The sequence below is a fragment of the Protopterus annectens genome, chromosome 1.part0 (genome assembly GCF_019279795.1).
Source record: "Protopterus annectens isolate FY-2018-M chromosome 1.part0, PAN1.0, whole genome shotgun sequence".
Lineage (NCBI taxonomy): Eukaryota > Metazoa > Chordata > Ceratodontiformes > Protopteridae > Protopterus > Protopterus annectens.
The window spans coordinates 1,864,111,791-1,864,136,854 of NC_056725.1; the positions used below are offsets into that span (position 1 = coordinate 1,864,111,791).

The window sequence follows — 25,064 nt, forward strand, 5'->3', positions numbered from 1 at the left end:
GGTCTTGGTTGAGGTTGAGAAAAATTCTCCCACCCATATGCCAACCTGGGCATTACATAAATGAAATAAACGATCCAGAATTCCTTTTTGTCAGAGACACGAGAATAAACTCTTCCCTTCCTGTAGTTGTACTACTTATTGCACATCATTTGGGTAAATTCACAGGCTCATGAAGTTGGATTTGGACTGACCTGTTTTACCTTTGTATTCCGTCTTTAAATGGTTAAACAAGTTTCTGGTAACGAAGAGTCTGAGTGTGTGTCAGGACACATGGAAAATGTCCTGAAGGGTATTAGTACAGTGGGAGAACTAGAGAGATGTTGATAACAGATAAGTAGATTGTCATTTCCAGATTGACGTTGTTTACTTGTTGGAGTAGAATTTTGTAGTAGTGAAAGCTGTTTTTATTTCAGGTGTATGACCTTGGACAAGATGGGAATGGTATGAGCAGAGTTGCTGCATTATCTCTAAATAACATTGTTTCTGCTGCAGGGAATATTACCAGGTAACTTTTCATAATTCTTCGTTTGTACTCGTGCTCTTTTGGATTTCTAACTTTTATTTTTATACAGTTTTTCATTGAATATAACCATTGTCATTTAAGTGTTAAACTTCACATAAAAGTATTTTATATCACACTTTAGCATGTTTTTCTTCTTTGCAAGGACATATCCTTTTAATAAACATGGGATATTATGACAACAGTTTAACCACTGCATGTCGGAATTGTCTGATTATTTCCGTTGTAGTTGATGCACTCATGTTTGCATAAGGGCAGAATGTGTGCAAAGCATGCATTACTTAGACTGCAGTAGCACACTGGTGCTCTGCATGTCCTGAAAATTTGACTGTGTAATGTTTTTCATGAGTGCTTTCATTTGATGTACACATTACACTCCCCAGAATGTAGTGGACTGATATGAAGTACATTCAGATGTCATAGGAAAAAAGTAGGTGTATAACTGTTTTAGTTAGGCATGTCCTTTGCCAGTTTGTTTTAGTTTTGTTGTAATTTAAACTAATGGACTTGGGTATAGGATAACTAATTGAAATTACTTTAATTTCTGTCTTGTGTTTTCATTTGATAATGAAAAGCAAATTATGGGAGGCAACGACATAAATATGTTGAATGGTTAGAAACCTCTACTGTCCCTTCCTGTAACACTTTTTCATGGTTTAACATATCAGCACTTCCGAAGAAGGTTTATTGTTTGAAGCAGTCTTTTAGGTGAAACATCTGATCTAATGACAGGGACCCTCATTAATAAGTTTGAAAGATTGGCTTCCTCCTTTCCACCTGTCATATCTTCATATTTTTCTAAGATCCTGTGCTCTGGGTGCTCGATGATGCCTTGGGCTTGACTACATGACATAGCCTAGCCACTGTACCTGATATTCCTTTTCTGTCATGGCACATTTCAGATCTTTATCTTCACCAGCAAAAACTTCTTTTGTTCAGTTCATTAGAAGAATCTAAAAATCGGTCTGGTAAGGCTAATAGTTTTCTCCACTGTTCTTCTTAATGCCAAATGGACCACCCTTTGGAGAGACCATGAAACTGTAGAGGTCTTAAGTGGACTGCTATCATGCTCACAACTCTTCTCCAGGAGCACATCATTCTATTGCTTAATGAGCATCCTTTGTCTTCTTCCCTTTGGAACTGCTTAATTTCACACCTTCTGAAACCTGAAGATTCCCTTTCTAGATTCCATTCACCTGTGCTAAAATTCTGAGACCACGGTTTTCCATCTTACATGTAAACAAATGTGTATATATATCTCAAAAACTGCAACAGTTAAGAAGATTATTCTGCTTACACTCCTTCAGAATGCTGATCATACCTCTCAACTGTCCAAATTTTGGCAGAATATCCAGATTTTTGGCTCGTATTTTTGCTCTGTTTCTCATAAAATTTGTGATTTCCTGGAAAATCACTGGGATGATCTGAGGATTGAAGTCACTAAGTAATGACATACATTTGAATTTCAGACTTCAAATCCTTCAGAAAATGTATGTTAAAACAAGCCCTGTTACTCTAACAACTTTCTAAGTTTATAAGAGCAATATTTAAAATGTGTCTCTATTTTTGGACCCCCCCCCCCATTTTGTCAAGTTTTGTCCAGATTTCTTGCAATAGTAGGTTGAGAGGTATGATGGTGATATTAAAATATCAGTCAGACATAATGACAGTTTTATACTGGGCAGGTAAATCAATATTTTGCAAACAAATATTAATATTTCTATAACCGTAGTAGATAGACCCCCGACTATCACTATGGCTTTTGTTTGTGCAGGTGTTCTCTTCATTTTGGTGCAAAGCAGTTGTGTAAATGTGTCTCCATTTTTCAGATAATTTGCATAATTATGAAAGGTATACATATTTACATGTTTAATGGATAAATGTAAATGTCAAGCAAAACAGTGGTAGTTGGACACCAGCTATCAATACCAAGTTTTTTCAGCATTTTGAATGCTCTCAATTGATAACACAAAGTACCATATTAACAAACTCTCTTTGGTTCTAGGTATTAAAATAATTATTAACATAATGGCATATATTTCTAATATTTCTGGAATTTAACCCAGATTTTCTTTGGTACGGAGTATCTCTGTTGTCTGAGGAGCCTTTCCTGTCCTCTGTGTTGCCTGTGTATGTGAAATTCTATTCTACAGTGCATCAAGTTGGACAGCACCCAACACATTTTTGAAACATATTTATGCAAATATGCATGTTGCATTACTAAACATTTAAGAATGTCTGCAGGTCAGTAGCATACAGTCTGTATCAGTGACGGCTTTTGCAGTATTATGTAAACTTTCATTTGATACCATGGAGTACTGTATAAACACCTCATTAATAAGTGCCAACATGAAGCATGTTGTTGTCTTTTGGCTTTTCCCGGTTAGGGGTCGCCACAGCCGAACTCCGGTCTGCTGATGATTGGCAGTAGATTTACACTAACACCGAGGTGCCAGCTCGATGTTCAACCTTCAACGAAGGCACGCCCATTTACGCATGTCTTTTGAATGCCCACCCAACTGCGGGGAGGACATGCAGACTCCACACAGAAGGCACTCCCCGCACTCCAGCCGAGAATCGAACGGGAGAGCCTCTTTCTGTGAGGTAACAACACTACCGCTGCACCACCGCGGAAGTTAAGTGCCAACATGAAGCATACTTTCATAATATCTTTGGGAAATACAAATTTTTTCTGGTACAGAGTACTCCAGTTGTCTGAGGAGTCACTTCCGTCCTCCTGTATTGACTATACATGTGAAATTGTGTTGCACAATGCGTGCAGGTGGACATGCTTGTGATTTAATATTGTGGTATTTATGCATACGTGCATATTTTGTTACAAGTATAAATGCATGCCAATTGATATTAAGCAGGGTACAGGGGCAACTTTTACAGCATTATGTAAAATTTATTTTGATACTGTAAAGTACTATAGTAAATATTGTGTGTGGGTCTATTTCTAAATTTTGAAAGTTTTGAAATGTAAAAAAAAAAAACCTCTTTTTTATTTTTTCGCCGGGGCCAGGCCTCCCTGCATCCCCTGCAAATTAAATATACAAACTCTGAGAGTGCAATACAATGAGAAAAACAGTAAATATACCATTCAACGCTGTACAGCGATCTCCATTTAAACTGTTCGAGCTTATGGTATTAGTGAACCTATCGTCCCAAGGGCCTATGCAAGCCTTGCCAACAAGGTTCCCTGGCTTACGCCACCCAAGAAAGTTATTTTCCCTGTGCCACTGACGAGCAGAGACACAGAAGTGATTCCCGGGGTGTATTTCCCATTTCCCATCCACTCATCAAGATTTTTCTTGAAGAGTGCTAATGAAGAACTTTGCCTGACATAGATGGGTAGTCTGTTCCAGAGTATGGGAAGTCTCTGGGATAGGAATCTATCCCTCCAGCATGTCCTATTTATTGTGGTGACAAGTTCTAGGTCCCTAGAGCGTGTAGCTCGGAGGGATTGGGATTTCTTTAGGTGTAGCATATCCAACAGCTGTGGGTTTGACATAGCTTTATATGTTAGGCAGAGATCACCTCTGAGTATACGATATGCTACGGAGTAAAGCTGGAGTTTTTTGAGGCGATCAGTGTAGGCCATTTGTTTGAGTCCAGTAATCCTCTTTATAAGGTACTTCTGTGGCCTTTCCAGCTGCTGCAGATGTCTTGTGAGGTACATTCCAAAAGGGGCGTTGTACTCTATAATGGGTCTAATGAGTGATGAGTAGAGGGTAACGATCTCTTTTTTTCCTGGACGAGAACCCTTTTATGATGAGGTGTGCCACGTAGAAGGACTTCCTGACTACTGTGGCGATGTGACTATCAAAGGAGAGACTACTGTCCACCTGGGTCCCAAGGTCTCTTATCACGCATTCGGTGTTAAGTAGATTGCTGCCTATGTGGTAGTTCATGGGTACAGAGTTTTTACCAAAGGGGATGACACTGCACTTTTTGGCATTGAGCTTGAGGCCATGGCTCTGACACCAGGCATCTGTCTCAGAGAGGCCCTTCTGTAGGATGTTCACATCATTTGGGGACTTGACTATGGTTCCTAGTTTGCAGTCATCTGCGAACTTAGTTAGCCAGAAGCCTTCTGTGTTAGCCTGTACTTCAGAGAAGTAGATACCAAACAGGAGCGGTCCCAGGATGGAACCCTGTGGTACTCCACTTGTCACTGGTTTGAGGTCAGATTTGGAGTCTGCAACTTTTACAGTGTGGGTTCTGTCAGTAAGCCATTTGGCAACCCATCTTGTGACGTAGGGATTTATGCCTAGTTTATTGAGTTTAGCTATAATTCCAGTATGGGGGATGGTGTCGAAAGCCTTGGCGAGGTCAAGATAGGCTGTGTGAACCACTTTACCCTCGTCTACGGCTTTGGTGACTGCTTCAAAGAAGTCGATCAGGTTCAGGAGGCTTGATCTGCCTTTTACAAACCCGAACTGGGTGGGATCCAGAGTTTGGAGGTTACCAATGTCTTTGTTTATGAGTTCCATGATGATACGTTCCATGGCTTTGCAGACCAGGCTCGTCAGGCTAATAGGTCTATAGTTCCCGGGATCAGTGGTGGCTCCCCCTTTGTGGAGTGGGATAACTGTTGCTGTGCGCCATTCAGTGGGCATAAAGCCTGATGCGAGGCTATTGAACATGGTGCTTAAGTGGGGAGCCAGTTCATTCTGAAGTTCGTGTAAAACGCAGCCTGGGATGTTGTCCGGTCCCATGGATGCTGTGTTTTTGGCTTTAGAGAGTGCAGCTTTCACCTGCGTAGTTGTGATTACAGGGACTCTGCATTCTTCCTGTATAGATATGGGCCCTTTAGGGGGGGGGGGGGGGGGGGTAAAGTTAGCACTGAACCTATCTGCCAGGATGTTGGCAATATCAGTTGGTTCTGTAATTTTCATGCCTTTGTGCTGTAACTCGGAGCAGATCTGGGTATTGCCATTGAGATTCTTGCCATAGCTATAGAATGCTTTGTGGTTGTCCTTGGAATTAGTGGCAATTTTATTTTCGTAGCTAGCTTTGCAGGATCTTATAAGGGATCTCAGCTTCTTACTAAGGCTGACCAGGGAGCTCCTCCACTCATGGGATTTTACTCTCTTTTGCAACAGTTTCTTCCTTCTGTTGTACAGTTTGTTTATGGCAGGGGACCACCAGATTGGCTTCCTTTTTTTGGAGGATAGCGTCTTGGTTCTGTTTGGGATAGCACAATCAATGCACTCATGTAGGTGCTTATAGAGAATTGACCATAAGAAATTTGAAGTTTTGGAAATTTTAAATTTAGATGTAGACCCGTGTGTGTGTGTGTGTGTGTGTGTGTATATATGGGGTGTGTGTGTGTGTGTGTGTGTGTGTGTGTGTGTGTGTGTGTGTGTGTGTGTGTGTGTGTGTGTGTGTGTGTGTATATATATATATATATATATATATATATATATATATATATATATATATGTGTGTGTACATATATGTGTGTGTGTGTGTGTGTATATATATATATATATATATATATATATATATATATATATATATCAAGCATAAATATCTGAAACTGACACCAGATTGCAGTGAGAAGTGTTTTACCATATTATGTAAGCTGTTGTTTTATGCCATAACTTTGTTAAAAAAAGCCATGTAGGCCAAGTAATACAAGTCTTAATGTCGTACTGTCAGACATGCACAGTGACACCCATTACACCTCCGCAAGCATATTTACCAGTTGTAGCCAGTTTATTACACATGTTCAACTCTATTTGTGACCAAGTAAACAGCAGCCATAATGTAATTTCTCATCATCAGACACGGCATATTACAAGCCCCCCCCCCCCCAACACCCACTTGCCGACCCGTTCATAGGTGTGTACTAGACTAATGGCCCTGGGGCTTTTACAAGCCTAACCCATAAGATTACTCTAGCATCGTGCCACCCGACCTTAGTTCCCAGTTCCTCTGCCGAGTAAAGCCACTGGAGTTGTCCCCAACGTACATTTTCTATTTCCCATCCACTCATCAAGATTTTTCTTGGAAGGCCAGTGAGGTGCTCTGCTTGACATGTATGGAAAGTGTTCCGTAGCATGGGCAGTCTCTGGGTTGTGAACCTGTCCCTCCAGCATGTTCTGTTGATTGTGGTAATGAGGTTAAGGTCTCTCGATCATGTGGTGCGGAGGGATTGGGATTTGTTTAGATGTAGCATTTCTAACAGAGCTGGGTCAGACGTGGCTTTGTAAGTCAAGCAGAGATTGCCTCTAAGTAGGCAGTATGAGACCGAGAATAGTTGGAGTTTTTTTGAGTATGTCCATGTAGGACAAGTGTTTAAGGCCTAGGATCCTCATTATGAGGTACTTTTGTGGCCTCTCTAGTTGTTACAGGAGTCTAGTGAGGTACATGCCAAATGGGTCATTGTACTCAAATGACTGGCCTAATGAGGGAAGAGTAGAGGGAGACAATGACCTCCTTCCTGGATGCAAAGCACTTAGTAATGAGATGTGCCACATAGAAGGACTTTCTAACCACAGTGGCATTGTGGTGATCAAGAGGTTGCTGTCAACCTGCGTTCCCAGATCTCTTACAACGCCCTCTGTGTTCAGTGGACTACCATCAGTGTGGTAATTCATGGGAACTGGGTTTTTCCCAAAGGGGTTGACCACACATTTTTTGGCCATGGTTCTGACACCAGTTGTTGGTCTCAGTGCGGCCTTTTCTGTAGGATGTCAACATCACTTGGATAGTTAATAATAGCTCCCAGCTTGCAGTCCTCTGCAAACTTTGTCAGCCAGAGTCCCTTCGTGTTAGCCTGGACTTCAGAGAAGTAGATACCAAACAGGAGAGGACCCAGAACCGAACCTTCTGGGGACTCCATTGGTGACTGGTTGGCAGTCTGACTTGAAGTCAGCTACTTTCACACTGTGGGTTCTACCTGTGAGCCAGTTTGCAACCCACCTAGTGATATACGAGTTGATGCCTAGCGTAGTGAGTTTTTCTATGATTCCTGAGTGGGGAATGGTATCAAAGGCCATGGCCCGATCAAGGTAGGCTGTATGAACCACCTTGCCTTCATCCACAGTTCTGGTGACTGATTCAAAGAAGTTGACCAAGTTGAGCAGGCATAATCTACCCTTCACAAAACCAAACTGTGTGGGATCCAGAGTTTGGAGATTCCCTATATCCTTGTTTATTAGGTCCATGATGATGTGTTCCATAGCTTTGCATATCAAACTCATCAGGCTAATGGGACGATAGTTCCTAGGGTCTGTAGAAGCTCCACCTTTGTGGAGAGGGATGACTGTAGCAATGCACCGTTCGGTAGGGACCAAGCCTGAGGTGAGGCTGTGATTGAACAGGGCATCCAGGTGAGGTGCCAGTTCACTCTGTAGTTCATATAGAACACAGCCAGGGATATTGTCAGGTTCCATAGAAGCTGTATTCTTGCCTTGGACAGTGCTGTTTTAACCTGTGTAGCAGTAATACTGGGTGCCTGGCAATCTACTGGTATTGTGACTGGTCCCTTGGTGAGGGGGGGTAAAGTTGGCACTGAATCTGTCTGCCAGTATATTGGCAGTATCTGTTGGCTCTGTATAGGAGGTACCATTGTGCAGTATCTCAGAGCGAATATAGGTATTGCAGTGGAGATTATTTACGTAACTATAGAAGGCCTTATGGTTGTCTTTACTATCTGCTGCAATTCTGTTTTCATAGCTAGCTTTATAAGATTTGATAAGGGATCTCAACTTTTTGTTGAGGCTGATACGGGAGTTTTTCCAGTCTTGAGGCTTCCTTATTCAGCATCAGTTTCCTACTTCTGTTGTAGAGTTTGTTTATGGCAGGGGACCAATAGATTGGCTTCCTTTTTTTGGAGGAGTGTGTCTTGGTTCTGTTGGGTATTGTAAGATCCATGCATTTGCATACGTGTTCGTGCAGTGCATTGGTGTATGATTCGGCGATCATGCAACTGATTTCTATTTGCATGTGTGCCGTGAAGTTAGCCACCTCTGATGTTATTCGTGTTTAACTGTTGCAGTCATCACACTTGGGTTATCTGCCTGCAAGAAGCCCTCAGTTGGCCCGAATACCAGAGCTTTGGTATTTCTGCGTCTGATACTATCACTTCTTCCATGACGTCAGATTGTCAGGGGTATAAAACAGGCAGCCGATGCCATTACATCAGTCTTTCTTGCCGAGGAGCCCAAAGCAGAAGCAGTGTGCAAGTGCCGGTCGGTTGCTACCTGAAATTTTCGTTTTTTCAGTTTCAAACCTGAAGTCTTCTAAAGCTGAGTACCCCGTTGGGGATCCTTTTTTCTTGCTCTAACCAATGTCAGAAAAAGTCAACAGTTGTCTTGCCTGCGGAAAGCAAATACCTCACAGAGATTTTCATTCTTACTGCATCACCTGTTTAGGCCCAGACCACGACATCTCTTGCTGTCGGTTTTGTGCCTTGTTTAAAGCCTGAACCATTCTTCGTCGGGCTGTCTTTGTCACTAATTCTTTTGTTCTCGTTCGACTTATGCCGAAATGGTTTTCGATAAGCCATCCAACTACTGATCTTCCAATAAAATGTAAAGATAAAGACAGAGACAAACCGCATAGGTCCAAAACTGCCAACGATGCTTTCGTTAAGCTAGTCGCCAGTCCACCAGTAATCAGTGAGGTGCCTTTGCAGCCCCTGATGCCCGCTTCTGCAGGTTCGCAGGCCTCTGCTGAGACCCATTCGGAGTCCGGTATACCGCAAGATGCTTTGACTATGGAATCTGTGGATGCCTCTACCTTGGATGGGTCCAGAGCTGCTGTGCAGGCACCAGCTTCTGAGGGTGTATTCCGACCTACCGATGTTCTAATTAAACACATCTTTGTTTTTAGCTAAAACTTCAGAGTTTCTTAGGCCCAGAGTACGCACTATGCCTAGAAAACAGACAACCAAAGCTCATGCTCAAGTTCCCATGCCACGAAAACAAATGCTTAGAATGGTTGAAGACCTTATTACCCTAATTAGGGGAAGCCAGTCTTCCCCTGCTAAGAGACAAAGCATTGAGTTTCCTTCTGATTCTACAGACCAGGAGTCCGATGACTCTGACCCTTATGATTATGAGGACATGCCCTTATCAACCTATGAGGATTCAGATGCAGAGGAATCCATTCCCTCTTCCTCCCCTCCAGAATATTTTTGTTTTGGTAAAACCTTGCATATTTTAAGAGAGCATTTCTGCTGGGAATGCCAGGACTTCCCTCGGTCCAAAAAGAGACTCAAAGAATTTTTAGAGTTGCATCAGCACAGGCCTCTAGCTATACCCCCTGTCCTGGATGTTGTAGATGATGTCTTCATGGAATCAAGTCTTACTCCAGACACTTTACCCCCAGCCCCTAGAAAACCTGACAGGTACTACAGATTACTTGATTCTTACAAATTTATGTTGAAGAATCCTACTGTGGATCCAGAGACCATTTCCCAGGGACCTAAAGGTATTAAGGCTACTACAGCCAAAAACTCTACCCCTTCAGACAGGGATTCCATAGCTTTAGACAGGGTAAGAAGGTATATATCTCTGCAACTCTTGCTATCGGGCATTGAATTGCCAGTTTCACATGTTGAAGTGCCAGCAACATACTATGGGACTAATTATACAAAAAATGGGGTTACTTCCAGATTGTGCAGAAAATAAAGATATACAAGACTTAATGCATTCTACAAACCAAGTTAGTAAGCATACTTTGCAGTGTGGCTTTGATGCCCTGGAAGCATCTTGCAGGGCTGCAGTCACTGGGTCTGTACTGGGAAGGCATGCTTGGCTGACGGAGCAAACCTTGCCAGATCATGTCAAATCGTTCCTTTAAATAATGACCGTTTGTCTCCAAAGCAGAAGAGGTTCTTAAAAAGATGGAAGAAAAAGCTAAATCTATTCAAACTGTTAAAGAATTCTTACAAGTGCAGCCACCTACATTCAGTAGGCATTGGCCTTCTAAAACTTTGTCCTTTCCAGCCCCTTCCAGGCCGTCTCAGTCCAAACCCAGGGGAAACGGGCCACCCAGACTACAGTCTCAGGGTATGCAGAGATCTAAACAATGGAGTGCTCCCACCTCAAAAACAGAGTGTGGTAAGCCGCCCCTTTATGGAAAAAGCTCACAATAACTTTTCAGTTATCCTTCCCAGCCCTGCCCAATTACTTGTGCCCCTAGGAGGAAAACTTGCCCTTCATGCAAAAAAAACTGGCTGTCCATTACTCAGGAGTGATGGGTCCTAAACTTTTTATCCCATGGGTACAGATTGTACTTCCATTCACTGCCAACCCCAAGCGGGTTTCCAGACCTTCCTCCAAACCACTGGGTAGAGGCTCAAAAGTAAGTACTTTCCCTGCTCAATATCCGAGCTATTCAATCTGTTCCAGTAGAAGAAAGGGGGCAGGGTTTCTACTCCAGACTTTTCCTGTTGCCCAGAAAGAGTGCTCTTGGCACCCAATCCTGGATCTGTCAATTCTCAGCACCTTTCTGGTGGTCCCAAATTTTAAGATGCTTACCCTACAACAGCTTCTCTCTATACTAGCCATAGATGCCTGGTTAGTTGCACTAGACTTAAAAGAAGCTTATCTGCACATCCCCATAAGGGAGTCATGCAGGCAATTTCTACGCTTCAGGGCAGGCTCTATGCACTGTCAGTTCTCTGCACTTCCCTTTGGCTTATCTACTGTGCCCAGAGTATTTGCAAAGTGCCTGCTCCAGCCACTGCATATTGCAGGCAGAGAAATATCCAAATGTTCCCATACTTGGACGATTGCCTGATTCAGGCGGACAGTCAGGAATTGATACTTCAGCACCTAGTATTTGTAAAAAACCTTCTCGCTTCATTGGAGTACACCATCAATGAAAAGAAATCACAACTGGTGCCCAGTCAAAAGATTATATTCCTGGGAGCAAGCTTGGACACAACTTCCCAGATGGCATTTCTCACTCCAGAAAAACAGGTTTGTCTGACCAACTACTTCAAACAAATGGCCACCAGACCCTGCTATCTGCAAGGAAAATACTGCAAGTCCTAGGGTTCATGGCCTCATGTATTCTGCTAATTCCATATGCAAGATTGCATATGAGGAAACTTCAGTGGTACTTAAAAAGTCGTTGGTGCCAACATTCTCAGGACCTGGAAACAATCATTCCAATCATACTTTGTCTAAGGGCAGAGTTCCTTTGGTGGGCAGAAGCATGCATCCACAACAAGGGACTGCCTTTCACTCAACCCCTCGCTGCCAAAACCCTGACAACAGATGCATCAGACTATGCATGGCGGGGGGGGGGTGCTCACATGGCAGGCAAATGCATTCAGGGCCACTAGAGTACAGCACAAATTCTCCTGTGCATCGATCATAAAGTGAAACTAGTTGTACAGAATTCTCTGACAGCCTTCAAATGCCTAATCCTTCCAGGACAGCTGTTGATAAAAACAGACAACACCACAGTTATGTGCTACATAAACAGGGAGGAACTCATTCTTACTCACTCTGCAGTTAGCCATGGCACTGTGGAACACAGCCTTGAGCAACCAAGTGCATATACAAGCTCAATTCCTGCCAGGCAAACAAACTTCACTGGCAGACGACTAGACCCACACGAGTGGAAATTGGAGCCCAACGTCTTCAACCTTCTAATCCAGAGGTGGGAGACACCTCTTTGCCTCCCCCGAGAACCACCAGTTGAGCAAATTCTGTACCAGGAACCTTCACAGCAGGTCCTGGAAGGTGGATGCGCTAATCTTCCGATGGGAAAACCTCTCAATTTATGCCTTTCCCCCTCTGCCCCTCCTCTCAAAAGTACTTCTCAAGATCAAACAGGACAGGCCAAGGTGCAATTCTTATTGCCCCAGACTGGCCACATCAGCACTGGTACCCACTCTTAATGCAGTCTGACAACAGTGCCACCCTGGCACCTTCACCAGACTCCTACCCTGCTGTCTCAGCAGGAGGGACAGATTTTGCATCCACAGTTGCAAACCCTAAACCTTGCAGCCTGGCTTATCCCCTGAATACACCACCAGTAACCCTCAGCAAACAGGTGCTTGACGTCATTCTTGAAGCCAGAAGGCGTAGTACTAGGAAATCCTGTGCTGAAAAGTGGAAAAGATATTGTTCTTGGAATCCGTCCCAAGGAAAGGACACAGCAGTGCCCTCCTTACCTCTAATCCTGGATTACCTAGCAAAGCTACTCCACAGAGGCCTATCCTTCTCCTCCATTAAGATTCATGCTTCTGCCATCTCAGCTCATTATAATACTGAGCCACCTCTATTTTCTCACCCTCTCAAACGGTTCCTGAGAGGGGCTAACAAATTAAGGCCCCCTAGGAGAGCACCCACCCCTGCCTGGGACCTTAACTTTGTACTGGAAAAGCTCACACTTCCCCCCCCTTTGAACCTGCTGCTTCAGTAGAGTTAAAATTCCTCTCTTGGAAAACAGCCTTGCTTTTAGCCATAACTTCAGCAAGAAGAGTGTCTGAGTTACAGGCGGTAATGGCTGTGGAACCCTTCATTATTTTCCATGCTGACAAGGTTTCCCTCAGGACTAAACCCGTCCTTTATGCCTAAGGTGGTGTCCAGTGTGGCTGTACACCAGTCCATCCATTTGCCAACCTTCTTCCCTAATCCTCAGAATAAAGGAAAAAGGATCCTGCACTCCTTGGACGTGCACAGACAGCTCAGGTTCTACCTTGATGAGACTAAACCTTTCAGAAGGTCTGACCAGGTGCTAGACAGCTTTGCTACAGGGGCAGAGGGCAAGGCCATTTCCAAATGGATAGCACACTGCATCCATTTCTGCTACAAGCACCATGGAAAACCTATCCCACCGGGATCAGGCCACATTCCACTAGGGCTGCTTCCACCTCTACAGCATTTCTCGGGGGAATCCCTACTAGGGACATTCTGGAAGCTGCAACCTGGAGTTCTGTACACACCTTCACCAAGCATTACCACCTACCTATTTTTTCTAAATCCAGAGCTGGATTTGCTACAGCAGTCTTACAAGGCCTGCTAGCCAGCCCTAACACTTCTTGACTGTCTCCACCCTTCCTCAGCTTTGGCAATCAACACAAGTGTGATGACTGCAACAGTGAAACACGAAGAACATAGTACAGTTGTGCACACTTACCGTAAATGTAGATGTTCGAGTGTATTCACTGTTGCAGTCCTAGTTTCCCTCCAGCCCCCTGGCTTTCTCTGTCCTTTACTATCTCTCCTCTCTATGGCCATTTTTACTGGCAGTGATGTGTACTTTTTACTGGTGGTGTTCCCCACCATATACTAGCTTTCTGTTTGGGGGCTTCTGACATTTGGGGCAAGAAAAACTGATGTAATGGCATCAGCTGCTTGTTTTATACCCCTGATGACCTGATGTCATGAAAGAAGCGACAGCATCCATCACAGAAATCCCAAGACTCTGGTATTTGGTCCAACTGAGGGCTACCTGCAGGCAGATAACCCAAGTGTGATGACTGCAAAAGTGAATACACTCTAACATCTACATTTATGGTAAGTGTACACAACTGTACTTTTTTAGGAGCCCAAAGTTAGCTTTGGAGAAGTTTTTCATGGTGATTATCTTTATGGGGGCCGGGATGTTGATTTCCAAGGTGATTAGTTTGTGGTCTGATCTAACTAGGGAAGAGTTGACTCTCTTGGTATAGAGCAGTGGTTGCCCATGTTAGTAATAACCAGGTCAAGGATGTTGCTACCTCTAGTGTGGGTACGAATGAGCTGGTCCAGGGCATTGGAATTGATTAATTCCAAGAAACGTGCAAGTGTATTGGTACTTGAGTAGTTTTTCCAGTTAATGGAGGGGTAGTTGAAGTCGCCTAGTATGAAAGTGTTAGGTTGGACCCTAATATTCTCCCGGGTGCTTAGTAATGATGAGTGTGAGTCTTGGGACATGGTTGGGGACCTATAGCAGGCCACAACTTGAATCGCTGTCTTAACCAATGTTAGCTGTGCCTGAAATATCCCAGATGCGTTATGTTGGGCTACTAGTCTGGAGGTGTGCACATCCTTTATGACTATGTAAACACCACCGCCTTTGGAGCTTCGGTCCAAGTTCTGGGGCCGAAAGGTGTTAAATGAGTTATAGTCTGTTAGTGCAGTGGTGCTTTCTGCTGCCTTGAACTAGGTCTCTGTTATGGCACAAATGTCAGTGTTATCAATTTTAAGGAGTGCTTCGAGCGAGTGCATTTTGAGATTTAGACTTCTAGTGTTGAGCAGCATAACCCTCAGATTGCATTTGTTTGTAGCTGTTATGGTGGTAATTTGGTCTTTGGAACACTGCCAAAAAAGGGCACTTTAGGGGTGGCAAGTGACTTTGCCAGTATCCAGAAGCCCAGTGGTGACAGATGCAGGCTATCTCTGGCAAAGCATCTAGGTCAATCATGTCATGCCAGGCAAATATTGGATCCCCTTAGAATGACACCAGAAACTTAGCCAGTTGTTGAAATCAGTCCTTTTCTGCTTGTACTGTGCTATCATTCTGGATGATGGTAGGATGCTGCTTAGGGCTGGGGTCATACCCACCTGGACTACTTAATCTGAGAGCTCCTCCATGTCTCTTTTAATGTAATCCAGGGAGTACGTCTCAGGTCATTCACACCCACATGTACAGTGACAGTCATATTTATTCCTGAGTGTGTGCATTATGTGGTGGATCCTGGTGCTTGACAGGCAGCTGACTGTTGCTTTTTTCTTATTCAACCTAGTGAGTGGGACATCAGTGTGCCTCACTGTAGAGTCAACTATGACAAGTCTGTTGGACAAGCTGTTTTGTCTTGGGGGCTTTGGTTGAGTGGCACGCTGTTTAAGAGAGTTGTGTCTCTTGATTAGTGTTGTGTTGTGGTGGTCGAGTGCGTTTCTTCCTTGGAGGCCTCTGCTGTTTGGGTAGATTTTTGTTGAGAGCCTCCGCGAAGGTGGGTGTGCAGTTTATGTTTTTATGTGAAGGCAGTGCTGGTGTGTGTTCTGGAAGGCTGTGTGTTCCATGTGGTTAGGGGCAAGTGTTGACCTTCTCCGCTTGATCAGCTATTTCGGTCTTGGCTGGAGAGTGCGTGGCTTCTAATGTGGATATGTAAGTACATCTCTCGCAAGTCTCTGTGTTGGGAGGTAAGGGGGAGAGGGTTGTCAGTCTACATGAGGCAGTTATTACATTGCCTCAGGATGCCCATGTTCACCAGATTAATAGGAGAATGCACAGGGAACTGACATTTAGACATGCCTGGAGGGGTGGGCATTAATAAGTACTGGAGCTGTTTCCTTGTAGAAAATTTAGTGCTAGTAGCACTTTTGTGTGTTACAATAATTGCTACAAGAAATCTGGTTAAGTGCTAGACTAATAAGCTAGTAAAAGTGTAGGAGAGGAGAGAACTAGTAGGTCTAAGGGAAAAATTGAAGAGCAGACTTTGGCACCGCTCAGAAGTTTACAAACAGTCCTGGATACAGCAAATCTGTATTTGGACTAGACTAGTTACAGGAAAGGCAGGAAACAAGATTAGAATTTTTCTTTCTTTTCTTTTTAGTAAAGTGGAAAGGGAGAAAGGAGGTGCAGAAGATAATTCAAGGTTAAGAAACTTCAGTGGGTTGGCCTTCTCAAATGTTCTCTCTGTATTAGGTAGAATGAGCTAATGACACTAGAACTGGAGGAGTGCCCCAGATCATATTTACAGTAGGGGTGGGCAACTGCAAAGCCACCAATTATAAGAACAGGATACCAATAGGGGAGGGTGGGTGGAAAACTAAATCAGTTATATGATGCACTCCTTGGCAGGAAATTAGAACAAACACAAACAGATGTTTAACAAATGGAGAACATTTCCAGTTAATACCTCCCACACAGTGAAACTAGCTAGAAAAGATTTACAAGCATTGTGACAGTAAAAACCCTATTTATCAGGCCCTGTGAGGCAGACAGTTTTAATACAACCGTGCAGATTAGTTTATAGCTATAAAATAAAAAGTATTGAACAGACAATAAAAGTGCTATAAATAACTAGTACAAATAAGAAAAAACAGGATACTTAATGTTATATGTCACAGATCAGAGTTTTGCTCAGTGCCCTTCCTTTAATTTAGCTCTGTGTGAAATGCATCCATTTGATAAGCATGAAGCATTTTTCTTGTTTTAATGACCAGCTGATCCATTACCTTTTGGGGTAATCAGTCACCTCAAAACTGTAAGTTGGAAGAAGAAGAGGAAATTGATTTATAGCTTGTAATTTTTTTTCTAGATGTCAGGGCAGTTTTTAGTATTAGTTTTAATGTTCTGAAGCATTACTGAGCTTTATTCTCACGTGTTTACATTTTATTGTCTATCCTTCATCTTTTTTCAAATATTTGTGCACTCCCTTTTGCTCTTTTATATCGCATTCCTGTCCCAGGTTGATAGTTTCTCTGTGCTGCAGCAGTCCTATTTTAAATGTTGCATGTTATGTAGTCCCATCTCACCTACATTCTTACCTCTGGGTTCGGAGCCGAATATCGGCTCAGACACGGCCAATTTTTTTTCTAGCTCGAAGTCTTTCATTGGCTGGGTTAAGCGGGTATCCCATGGTGCACTGCTCCATATCCCCAGATCTCGTTTGCAGCTCATGTAGCCCGGACGTGGTCTCGCTTGGCTGTGGCTAAGTACTCTCTTTTCTTGTCTTAAAGAAAAGTTTTGACTCATATCAAAAGCTATTTTCATAGCTATTTGTCTAAGTTTTGTTGAGGTTGTGATCGTGTGATTGTTTGTGTGGTATCCCGCTGACTGTTCCCTCGGGCTCGGCCCGTTTCAGTTAGAGGGCCTAGTCCTCCTCATATTGCCTTCTGTGTGAGTATGGTCTAGACCGTTTAAGTTAGAGGTTTGGGCTATTCCCTTTCCTTGTGGGTTTCATTCCTTTTGTTGAGAGTTTGTTTTCTTTAGTGTGTATGTTTGTTTGGTCACTGTTTAACATTTGTTCCTGCGTTTTGTGGTGTGAGCGGCTGTGAGTTGTTGTCAGACTTGGTTTTTGCCTTTTTGGTGTAGTAGTGAAGATGTCTAAAGATCCCAAGGAGCACAAACCTTCGGGTTTCAAAAAGTGCTCTAAATGTGGGTACAAAATGTCCATTACCGACGGGCATTCCATTTGTGTCTATTGCCTAGGAGCCATCCATCTGCAGGAATCCTGCAGTTTTTGTCATGCGTTCAGTCCTAGAGTTCTCCAAGAGAGAAAGAATAAGCTAATTTTAAAGGGACTGTTGAAACCCTCTTTTGAAGAGGCTATGGATTCGTCTTCCAGTGGAAAATCAAAATCTGGCAAGTCAAAAAAGAGATCTCCGGCTCCGTCAGCTTCATCGGAGCCTCCGGAGAAAATCTCAAAATCTGCATCGACCTCCTCTTCCCCACTGTCCTCGGGGCCGCAGGAAGTGTCAGTGTTGACGGAACCGGCGTCTGTTCCAATTTTATTGGAACCTCTTAAGAGCCGATCGCCCAGTCTCAGACCAGTTTCTCCTGAGAGGAGATCTCCTTCTCCCTCCCTGTCTTCCAAATCCTCCAGGATCTTTCCGATGTGGATGAAGTTAGGGTGGTTCAGAGGCTCCTCCAGTCACCGGTTTTGGCAAAATTTTTCTCAGCTCCGGCCCAGTCGGCTCCGGAGCCCGTCCAGACCCCGTGTTTGACCATTCCTCCGAGCGCATCTCTGTCTTCGAAGCTGGAATGTTCCGCACCATGTTATGTTCCTAGGCTGGCTCGGATACCCCTTTGGCTCCATCGGTACTGGCGTCTGCTCCGACCTCATCGGCTCCATCCTTGGGGTTTGGGACTTGGGATTCTTCGGTCGGGCCCAAGGGGGACATCTTGGGGCTTATTTCGGTCCCGAGCCTCCCTCTCGGTGCCTTGGCTCTGGGAACTCCAACCCCCGTCATGGCCTCGGAGGCTGGCCGCTCCTTGCATTCGGGGGGGGGGGGCCAGCCTTGGATGCTATGCGGACCGCGCTGGCCAGATCGTCAGCTACATCAGGCTAGTCGGTCACTCTGTCCCCCACCACTCTGGTGAGAGCTTCTGATCACCACCCATCTATGGACAGCAGAGCACCAGGGCCTAGGGATACCCCCACGAGTGGTCCCCAAATTTCTGAGGGTCCCTCAAGAGTTCATGCCTGAGGAGCCCCCCAGAAGGAAAACGTGCAAGAGGAAGCACATAGACTCCCAGGATGAGTCCCTCACCTCTGATAATGACCTCGAGGAATCGGAGGGGTCCCCTATGTCATCATCTGATGTTTCCTTCTCCGATATCCTGGAGATACTGAAACAAAGAGGTGACTGGCCGTCCAAAGCCCCTTCCGAGGAGGTGTCAGTATTCCTTAAGGATTTTGGTGCTCAGCCCTCCACCTCCTGGGTGTCTCCACCCTTTGACGAACTCCTTGATCTGATTTGTCCAAGAGTGTGGGAAAACCCTGATTCTGTGGAGCCCAGGCGTCTCAAGTTTCTTTCCACCCCCCAGTTCAAAGAGTTTCTGTATAATGGAGTCCCTGTAGATGCCGTGGTGGTGGCGGCAGCCACTCAGAAATAATTAGCAGAGTCTTCTTCATCCGTCCATCCTCCTAACAAGGAGTCTAGGACCATGGATCAGTATGGGAAGCATACCCTCTCGTCAGCAACCTTCACCTTATGGTCGCTGAATTACCTGTCTCACTTCACTCTGCTCCAGAGAGATCTCCTCAAGGAGTTAGGAGATACTCTTGCGGGTAACATTCCTGAGGCGGTGGCTCAGACGGTTAATGCCCAGGTCTCTATCCTCAACTCCATTGTTAACTCATCCATGCGGCTCATTTCGTATGCAGCCGAGGGAGTGGGTGGGGCAGCAAGCTCAGGAGTCGCCCTTAGAAGGCAAGCCTGGCTGCGCCTGTGTCACTTTGCGAGGCCTTCAAGTCTTCCTTCACTGACACCCCCTTTGATGGTTCTTCTTTGTTTGGGACTAAAGTGAAAGACACCCTCACCAGGTGCAAGCAAGAGGAAAGACCCTGTCTGCCGTAGGGGTCCATTTTTCCCTTCCTTCTAGGCCTTATCCCAAGGCCCGGGGGGGGGGGGTGGTTCAAGAAATCACAGAGGTTTTTTCCTGCTGCACAGGGTGAACCCCCCCCCTCCAGAGGCAGGGGAGGGGGAGGTTATTCAGGGAGACGTCGCCCCAGAGGCAAGAGGGGCCCCCGCAATTCGGGAGACCGCGATTCCTTTCGTGGCTCTCCCTATTCTCATTCCTGAGGGAGTGCCCAGCTGTGCTTATCCAGAGCCAGTCGGGGGTCGAATTTCGTTATATCCGGAAGCCTGGGAAAGCATTACCCAGGACCGATTGGTATTAAGGATAATTTCCGGAGGTTATCTCATTCCATTTACATCAGACCCCCCCCCCGTCAGTCAGAAAAATCCCAAACGTTCCACCCAGTCAAAGGGATCAAGCAGCCTCAGAGGTCTCAAAGCTGCTAGAAAAAGGAGCCATCCAGCATGTCCCCTCAGACCAAATCAGATTAGGGACTTACTCAAGGTTCGTTTTGGTGCTGAAAAGAACAGGGGACCTGAGTCCCATATTAGATCTCGGCCAACTGAACAGCTATGTACACAAGTCCAAGTTCCGTATGGTCCCACTACAGTCGATTCTCCCATTGTTGGGAGAGGAGGTATGGATGTGCTCCATCGACCTCAAGGATGCTTACTACCATGTGAAAATAGACAGGGCATCCAGGAGTCACCTACGCTTCCGGCTGGGAGCCAGTCATTTCCAGTTTCAAGACCTGCCCTTTGGTCTCACCACAGCCCCCCCAGGGTGTTCACCAAGTGTATGGCGGTGGTGATGGCTCACTTGAGATGTCAGGGATTCCAAGTGTTTCCGTATCTGGATGACTGGCTCCTTACCGCGCCCACCAGGCATCAACTAGTTCAAACCAGTGACGCTACCATCACTCTGTCACCAGTTGGGTATAACAATAAATTGGGAAAAATCTGCTTTATTGCCCTCGCAGCGTGTCACCTTTATAGGAGCAGAGTTAGACACCATTCGAATGCGAGCGTTTTTACCGCAGGAAAGGATCAGAGTCTTACAACAACAGATACACATGCTGATGCCCCTGAGACAGGCGAAGGCAAGATGGGTTCTCCAGCTCCTAGGGACCATGGCAGCAACAATCATTTTAGTCCCTCTAGCGAGATTGCACATGAGAATTTTTCAATGGCTCCTCTTTGTTCAATGGTCTCTCCAAAGATTTCCACTTTCTCATCCCATTTTGCTCATGGACAGATGCAAGCAGGACCTCTGTTGGTGGCTGTGCACCAACAATTGGGACCGGGGAAGGACCTTCGTCCCACCCATCCCGGTTGCCACGGTGACCATGGACACCTCCCAGATGGGGTGGGCATTATCTTGGCAGGACAGTCCAAGGCACGTGGCAAGAGCACGAGATACATATGCATATAAACATCCTAGAGATGAGAGCAGTGCTACTTGCGTTGCAGGCACTTCAGTGTGTTCTACCTCTAGGGCGATTGCGATACACTCAGACAAACATGTCAGTAGTGTGGTATCTAAACAAGCAAGGGGGGAACCAGGTCTTACCCTCTGTGCAGAGAGGCCATGCGAGTGTCTTTGGGCAGTAACTTCCTAACGGTTTCTGGTGGCAACGCACATTCCGGGGAAGTCCAATGTGATTGCGGACAGGCTAAGCAGAGCTATTCTGATGCCTTAAGAGTGGTCCCTGAATCGCCTGGTTGCAGAGCGAATCTTCAGCAGATGGGGTCAGCCTTGCTGCGACCTTTTTGCCAGCCCCCTCAATGCAAAATGCAGCAACTACTTCACGCTGATCCCCCCACAGGGGGAGTCACCCAGGGATGCTCTGGTTCACGATTGGCCCTCCTGTCTGCTTTATGCTTTCCCTCCATTTCCTTTGCTGTCAAAGGTGATTCAGAAAGCGCAATCCTTGGGAAGCAGAATGATTCTGATTACTCCACACTGGCCTCGCCAAGTTTGGTTCCCCTTTCTTCAGCAATTCATTGTGGACACTCCTTGGACTCTGGACCCTCAACCAGATTTACTGACACACATGTCGGGACAGTTCCACCCCTCCCTGATGACCGTCCGGTTGACAGCCAGACTACTCCACTTCCATTGTTAGACTTCATAATTTCTCACCAGAATTGGTTCATATATTATTGTCCTCTCATAAACCATCCACTAGAAAGATTTATTCTAGTAAATGGAAAAGGTTTTCTGTCTGGGCACATACCCGAGGCATTGTTCCTTACACAGCTCCAATCGCTTCAGTCTTGGAGTTTTTGTCTATACTTTTCCATCAGGGTTCAGCATCAGCTACCATCAAAGTTCAACTGGCAGCGATCTCTAATTTTCATGTAGCGAATGAGCCTAGTCCCATGGCGCATAGACTATGCAAGGCATTCCTGAAGGGTACTCTCTTGCTCCGTCCCCCGGTGTCCAAACCAATCATGCCCTGGGATCTCAATTTTGTTCTACAAGCCCTTACTGTACCACCTTTCAATCCTGCAACTACCTGCGAATTGAAATTCTTGACGTGGAAAACAGCCATCTTAACAGCAATCACTTCAGCAAGGCAAGTCTCAAATTCAAGCCCTCTCTAGCAAACCTCCATACTTAATCTTCCATAAGGACAGGGTCTTTCTTAGACCAAACCCTTCGTTCTTTCCTAAAGTGTCTTCCGTGTCTAATCTAAATCAATCCATTGAGTTGCATGTGTTCTTTCTTCACTTTTCTAACAAGGCAGAATTTAGATTTCGCCAGTTGGATGTACACAGACAATTACGCTTCTATCTGCACCGAACAAAAGATATCTGGAAGTCTGACCAACTTTTTGTTTCCTTTTCGGAAAACCGAATGGGGTCCCCAGTCTCCAAGGTCACCATATCTAGATGGGTATCTAGTTGTATCTCTTTTGCTTACCAAGCTGGAGATAAAGATCTGCCATTTCCGGTCAAGGCTCACTCTACTCAGGCTGTTTCCACATCTACAGCCTATCAAGCCAGATTGTCAATGGATGATATATGTGCTGCAGCTACTTGGGCTTCTCCTCACAGATTTGTTTCTCATTACAAATTGGATATGGTTTCCAGGGGCAGGTCTTTCTTTGGCTCGGGAGTATTTTCCTATGAGCCATCCAGGATGTAGGTGCTAGGGACGCTTTCCCCACGTGTAAGAATGTAGGCGAGGTAGGACTACATAACATTAAGAAGTTATGTACTCACCATAACGTTTGATGTATGTAGTCCATCTTGCCTCACATTCTTACTTACCCTCCCACCTTCCCCCTTCCTGGAGGATTTGGAGGTTAGGTTGTTTATCTGCAGAGTTCCCTTGCTTGGCTTATTCTTTACCTGTATGTGATGTGTGCATGGGGTACAAATGAGTTTCGCAGCAAACTAGATCTGGGGATATGGAGCAGTGCACCATGGGATACCTGCTTAGCCCAGCCAATGAAAGACTTCGAACTAGAAAAAAATCGGCCGAGTCGGAGACGATATTCGGCTCCGAACCCACGGGTAAGAATGTGAGGCGAGATGGACTACATACATCGAACATTATGGTGAGTACATAACTTCTTGTTTTGCACATTTATCAAGACCAAATGTCATTTTTGTATCATCTGAGAAAGTTTTAACCTTTTGTTGTTGCGGCTTCAGTTCATCTTATAAACTGTACAGTTTTAAATCATCCACAAAAAATAGACTCAATCTTTTAAATGTTTTCTGGGAGCCAAATTGTAACCTTAGTCTAATCTGTTAAGTTAACAGATTAAAGAGTTTGGGATGAGATAAAACAGTAGTGTTAACAAAGAATCACCCTAGACTTATCCCCCTTTTAAATTTTTATCCCTGGGATAATAACTTGTCCTTTGTCGTGGCTCAACTGCAAAGTGGTTTGCCATTGTTTCATGGTTGCTGTAATGCAGTTGATCATTGTACAGTATGTCTTGCATATTTGTAAACATTCTTTTATCCAGGATTGTGGAATTTTTTTTATAATCTATCCATACCATACTTAAATTCTTTCCCTTTACAGTTTTCTGTTATGGTTTTCTTTAGCAACAATCATCTTTTGTTCCATATTATTTTCTTTGATTACCTGTTTTAATGCTGTAATTGAATGTTTTCTAAAAGACTGTAAACTGTCTGCATCCATTCCAGTACACAATTTGTATGTTGTCAGAAGGCAAATTATTGGTCTAAAATTCGTACAGTGGCTTGCAGGTCCACTCATGAGGAGTATTGTTTTTCTTGTTAACCAGGTTGGTGCCTGTTCGGGATACACACAAGTAATTCTTTCTCGGGGTGGGGGTGGGGGGGGGCAAGTCTTTTCAAGATGTTAATACTTTATCCAGAAGTTATGTACAGCACCTGTTATTCCAGTTTGGAACTTTTATAGGTTCATAGGTTCATACTAGGCTATCTGCCCTAGGGCATTTATAAGCCTAGCCAGAGTGTGTGTGGCTTTCACCACCCCTTAGGATGAGAATACTATACCCATTAGTTTGCTGTGCCTCTGTCCAGCAGTGACACAGAGATGATTCCCGGGGTAAACCTACGATCTCCCATCCACTTGTCAAGATTTCTCTTGAACAGAGTCAGTGAGGGGCTCTGCCTCACATGGACTGGGATTCTGTTCCATAGTGTAGGGAGTCTCTGGGTGATGAATCTGTCCCTCCAGCACGTCCTATTTATATCCGTGTTGAGGTTTAAGTCTCTTGCTCTCGTGGCTCTGGTGGATTTGGATTTTTTGAGGTGGAACATGTCAATTAATTCCAGGTTGGACATGGCCTTGTATGTCAGGCACAGATCACCTCTGAGCAGACGGTATGCGACTGAATAGAGCTGGTGTTTCTTCAGTCGGGCAGCGTATGACATATGTTTGAGCCCCTTTATCCTTTTGGTGAGGAACTTTTGGGGTCTTTCCAACTGCTGCAGGTGTCGGGTAAGGTACATTCCGAATGGGGCGTGGTACTCAATCATTGGTCTGATAAGTGAAGAGTACAGGGGTACAATGACCTCTCCTGATCTGGATATGAATCCCTTCATGATCAGGTGGGCAATGTAGAAGGTCTTCCTAACCACTTTGGCAATGTGAGTGTCAAAAGAGAGGTTACTGTCAACTTGGGTCCCCAGGTCCCTGATAACGTCTTCCATGTTTAATGGATTACCACCTATGTGGTAATTAGGGGTAACCTTGTTTTTCCCAAAGGGTATGACTATACATTTTTTGGCATTTAGCTTAAGGCCATGGCTCTGGCACCAGCTATCCATTTCTATGAGACCTCTCTGGAGGATGTCTGTGTCTGATGGAGTGTCAATTATGGTGCCCAGTTTGCAGTCATCTGCAAATTTTGTCAGCCACAATCCCCCTATGTTTGCCTGCACTTCAGAAAAATAAACGCCGAACAAGAGGGGGCCCAGGACTGAGCCCTGTGGGACACCGCTCGTGACCGGCTTAGAGTCTGACATGGCACCAGCAACTCTAACCCTGTGGGTTCTGTTCTTGAGCCAGTTTGCAACCCATCTTGTGACATATGGGTTTACAT

The 25,064-nt window shown here is 44.8% G+C and overlaps 1 protein-coding gene across 1 annotated transcript in view; it reads left to right on the forward strand.

The window, feature by feature from the left end:
* The window catches only part of NUP155 (nucleoporin 155), a 1,504,248-nt gene that overhangs the window by 259,151 nt on the left and 1,220,033 nt on the right, over positions 1-25,064 (forward strand). Inside the window, exon 10 of the mRNA XM_044069916.1 lies at positions 414-505. Within this exon, the coding sequence (XP_043925851.1) occupies positions 414-505 (92 nt within the window). The remainder of the gene's footprint in view (positions 1-413; positions 506-25,064) is intronic.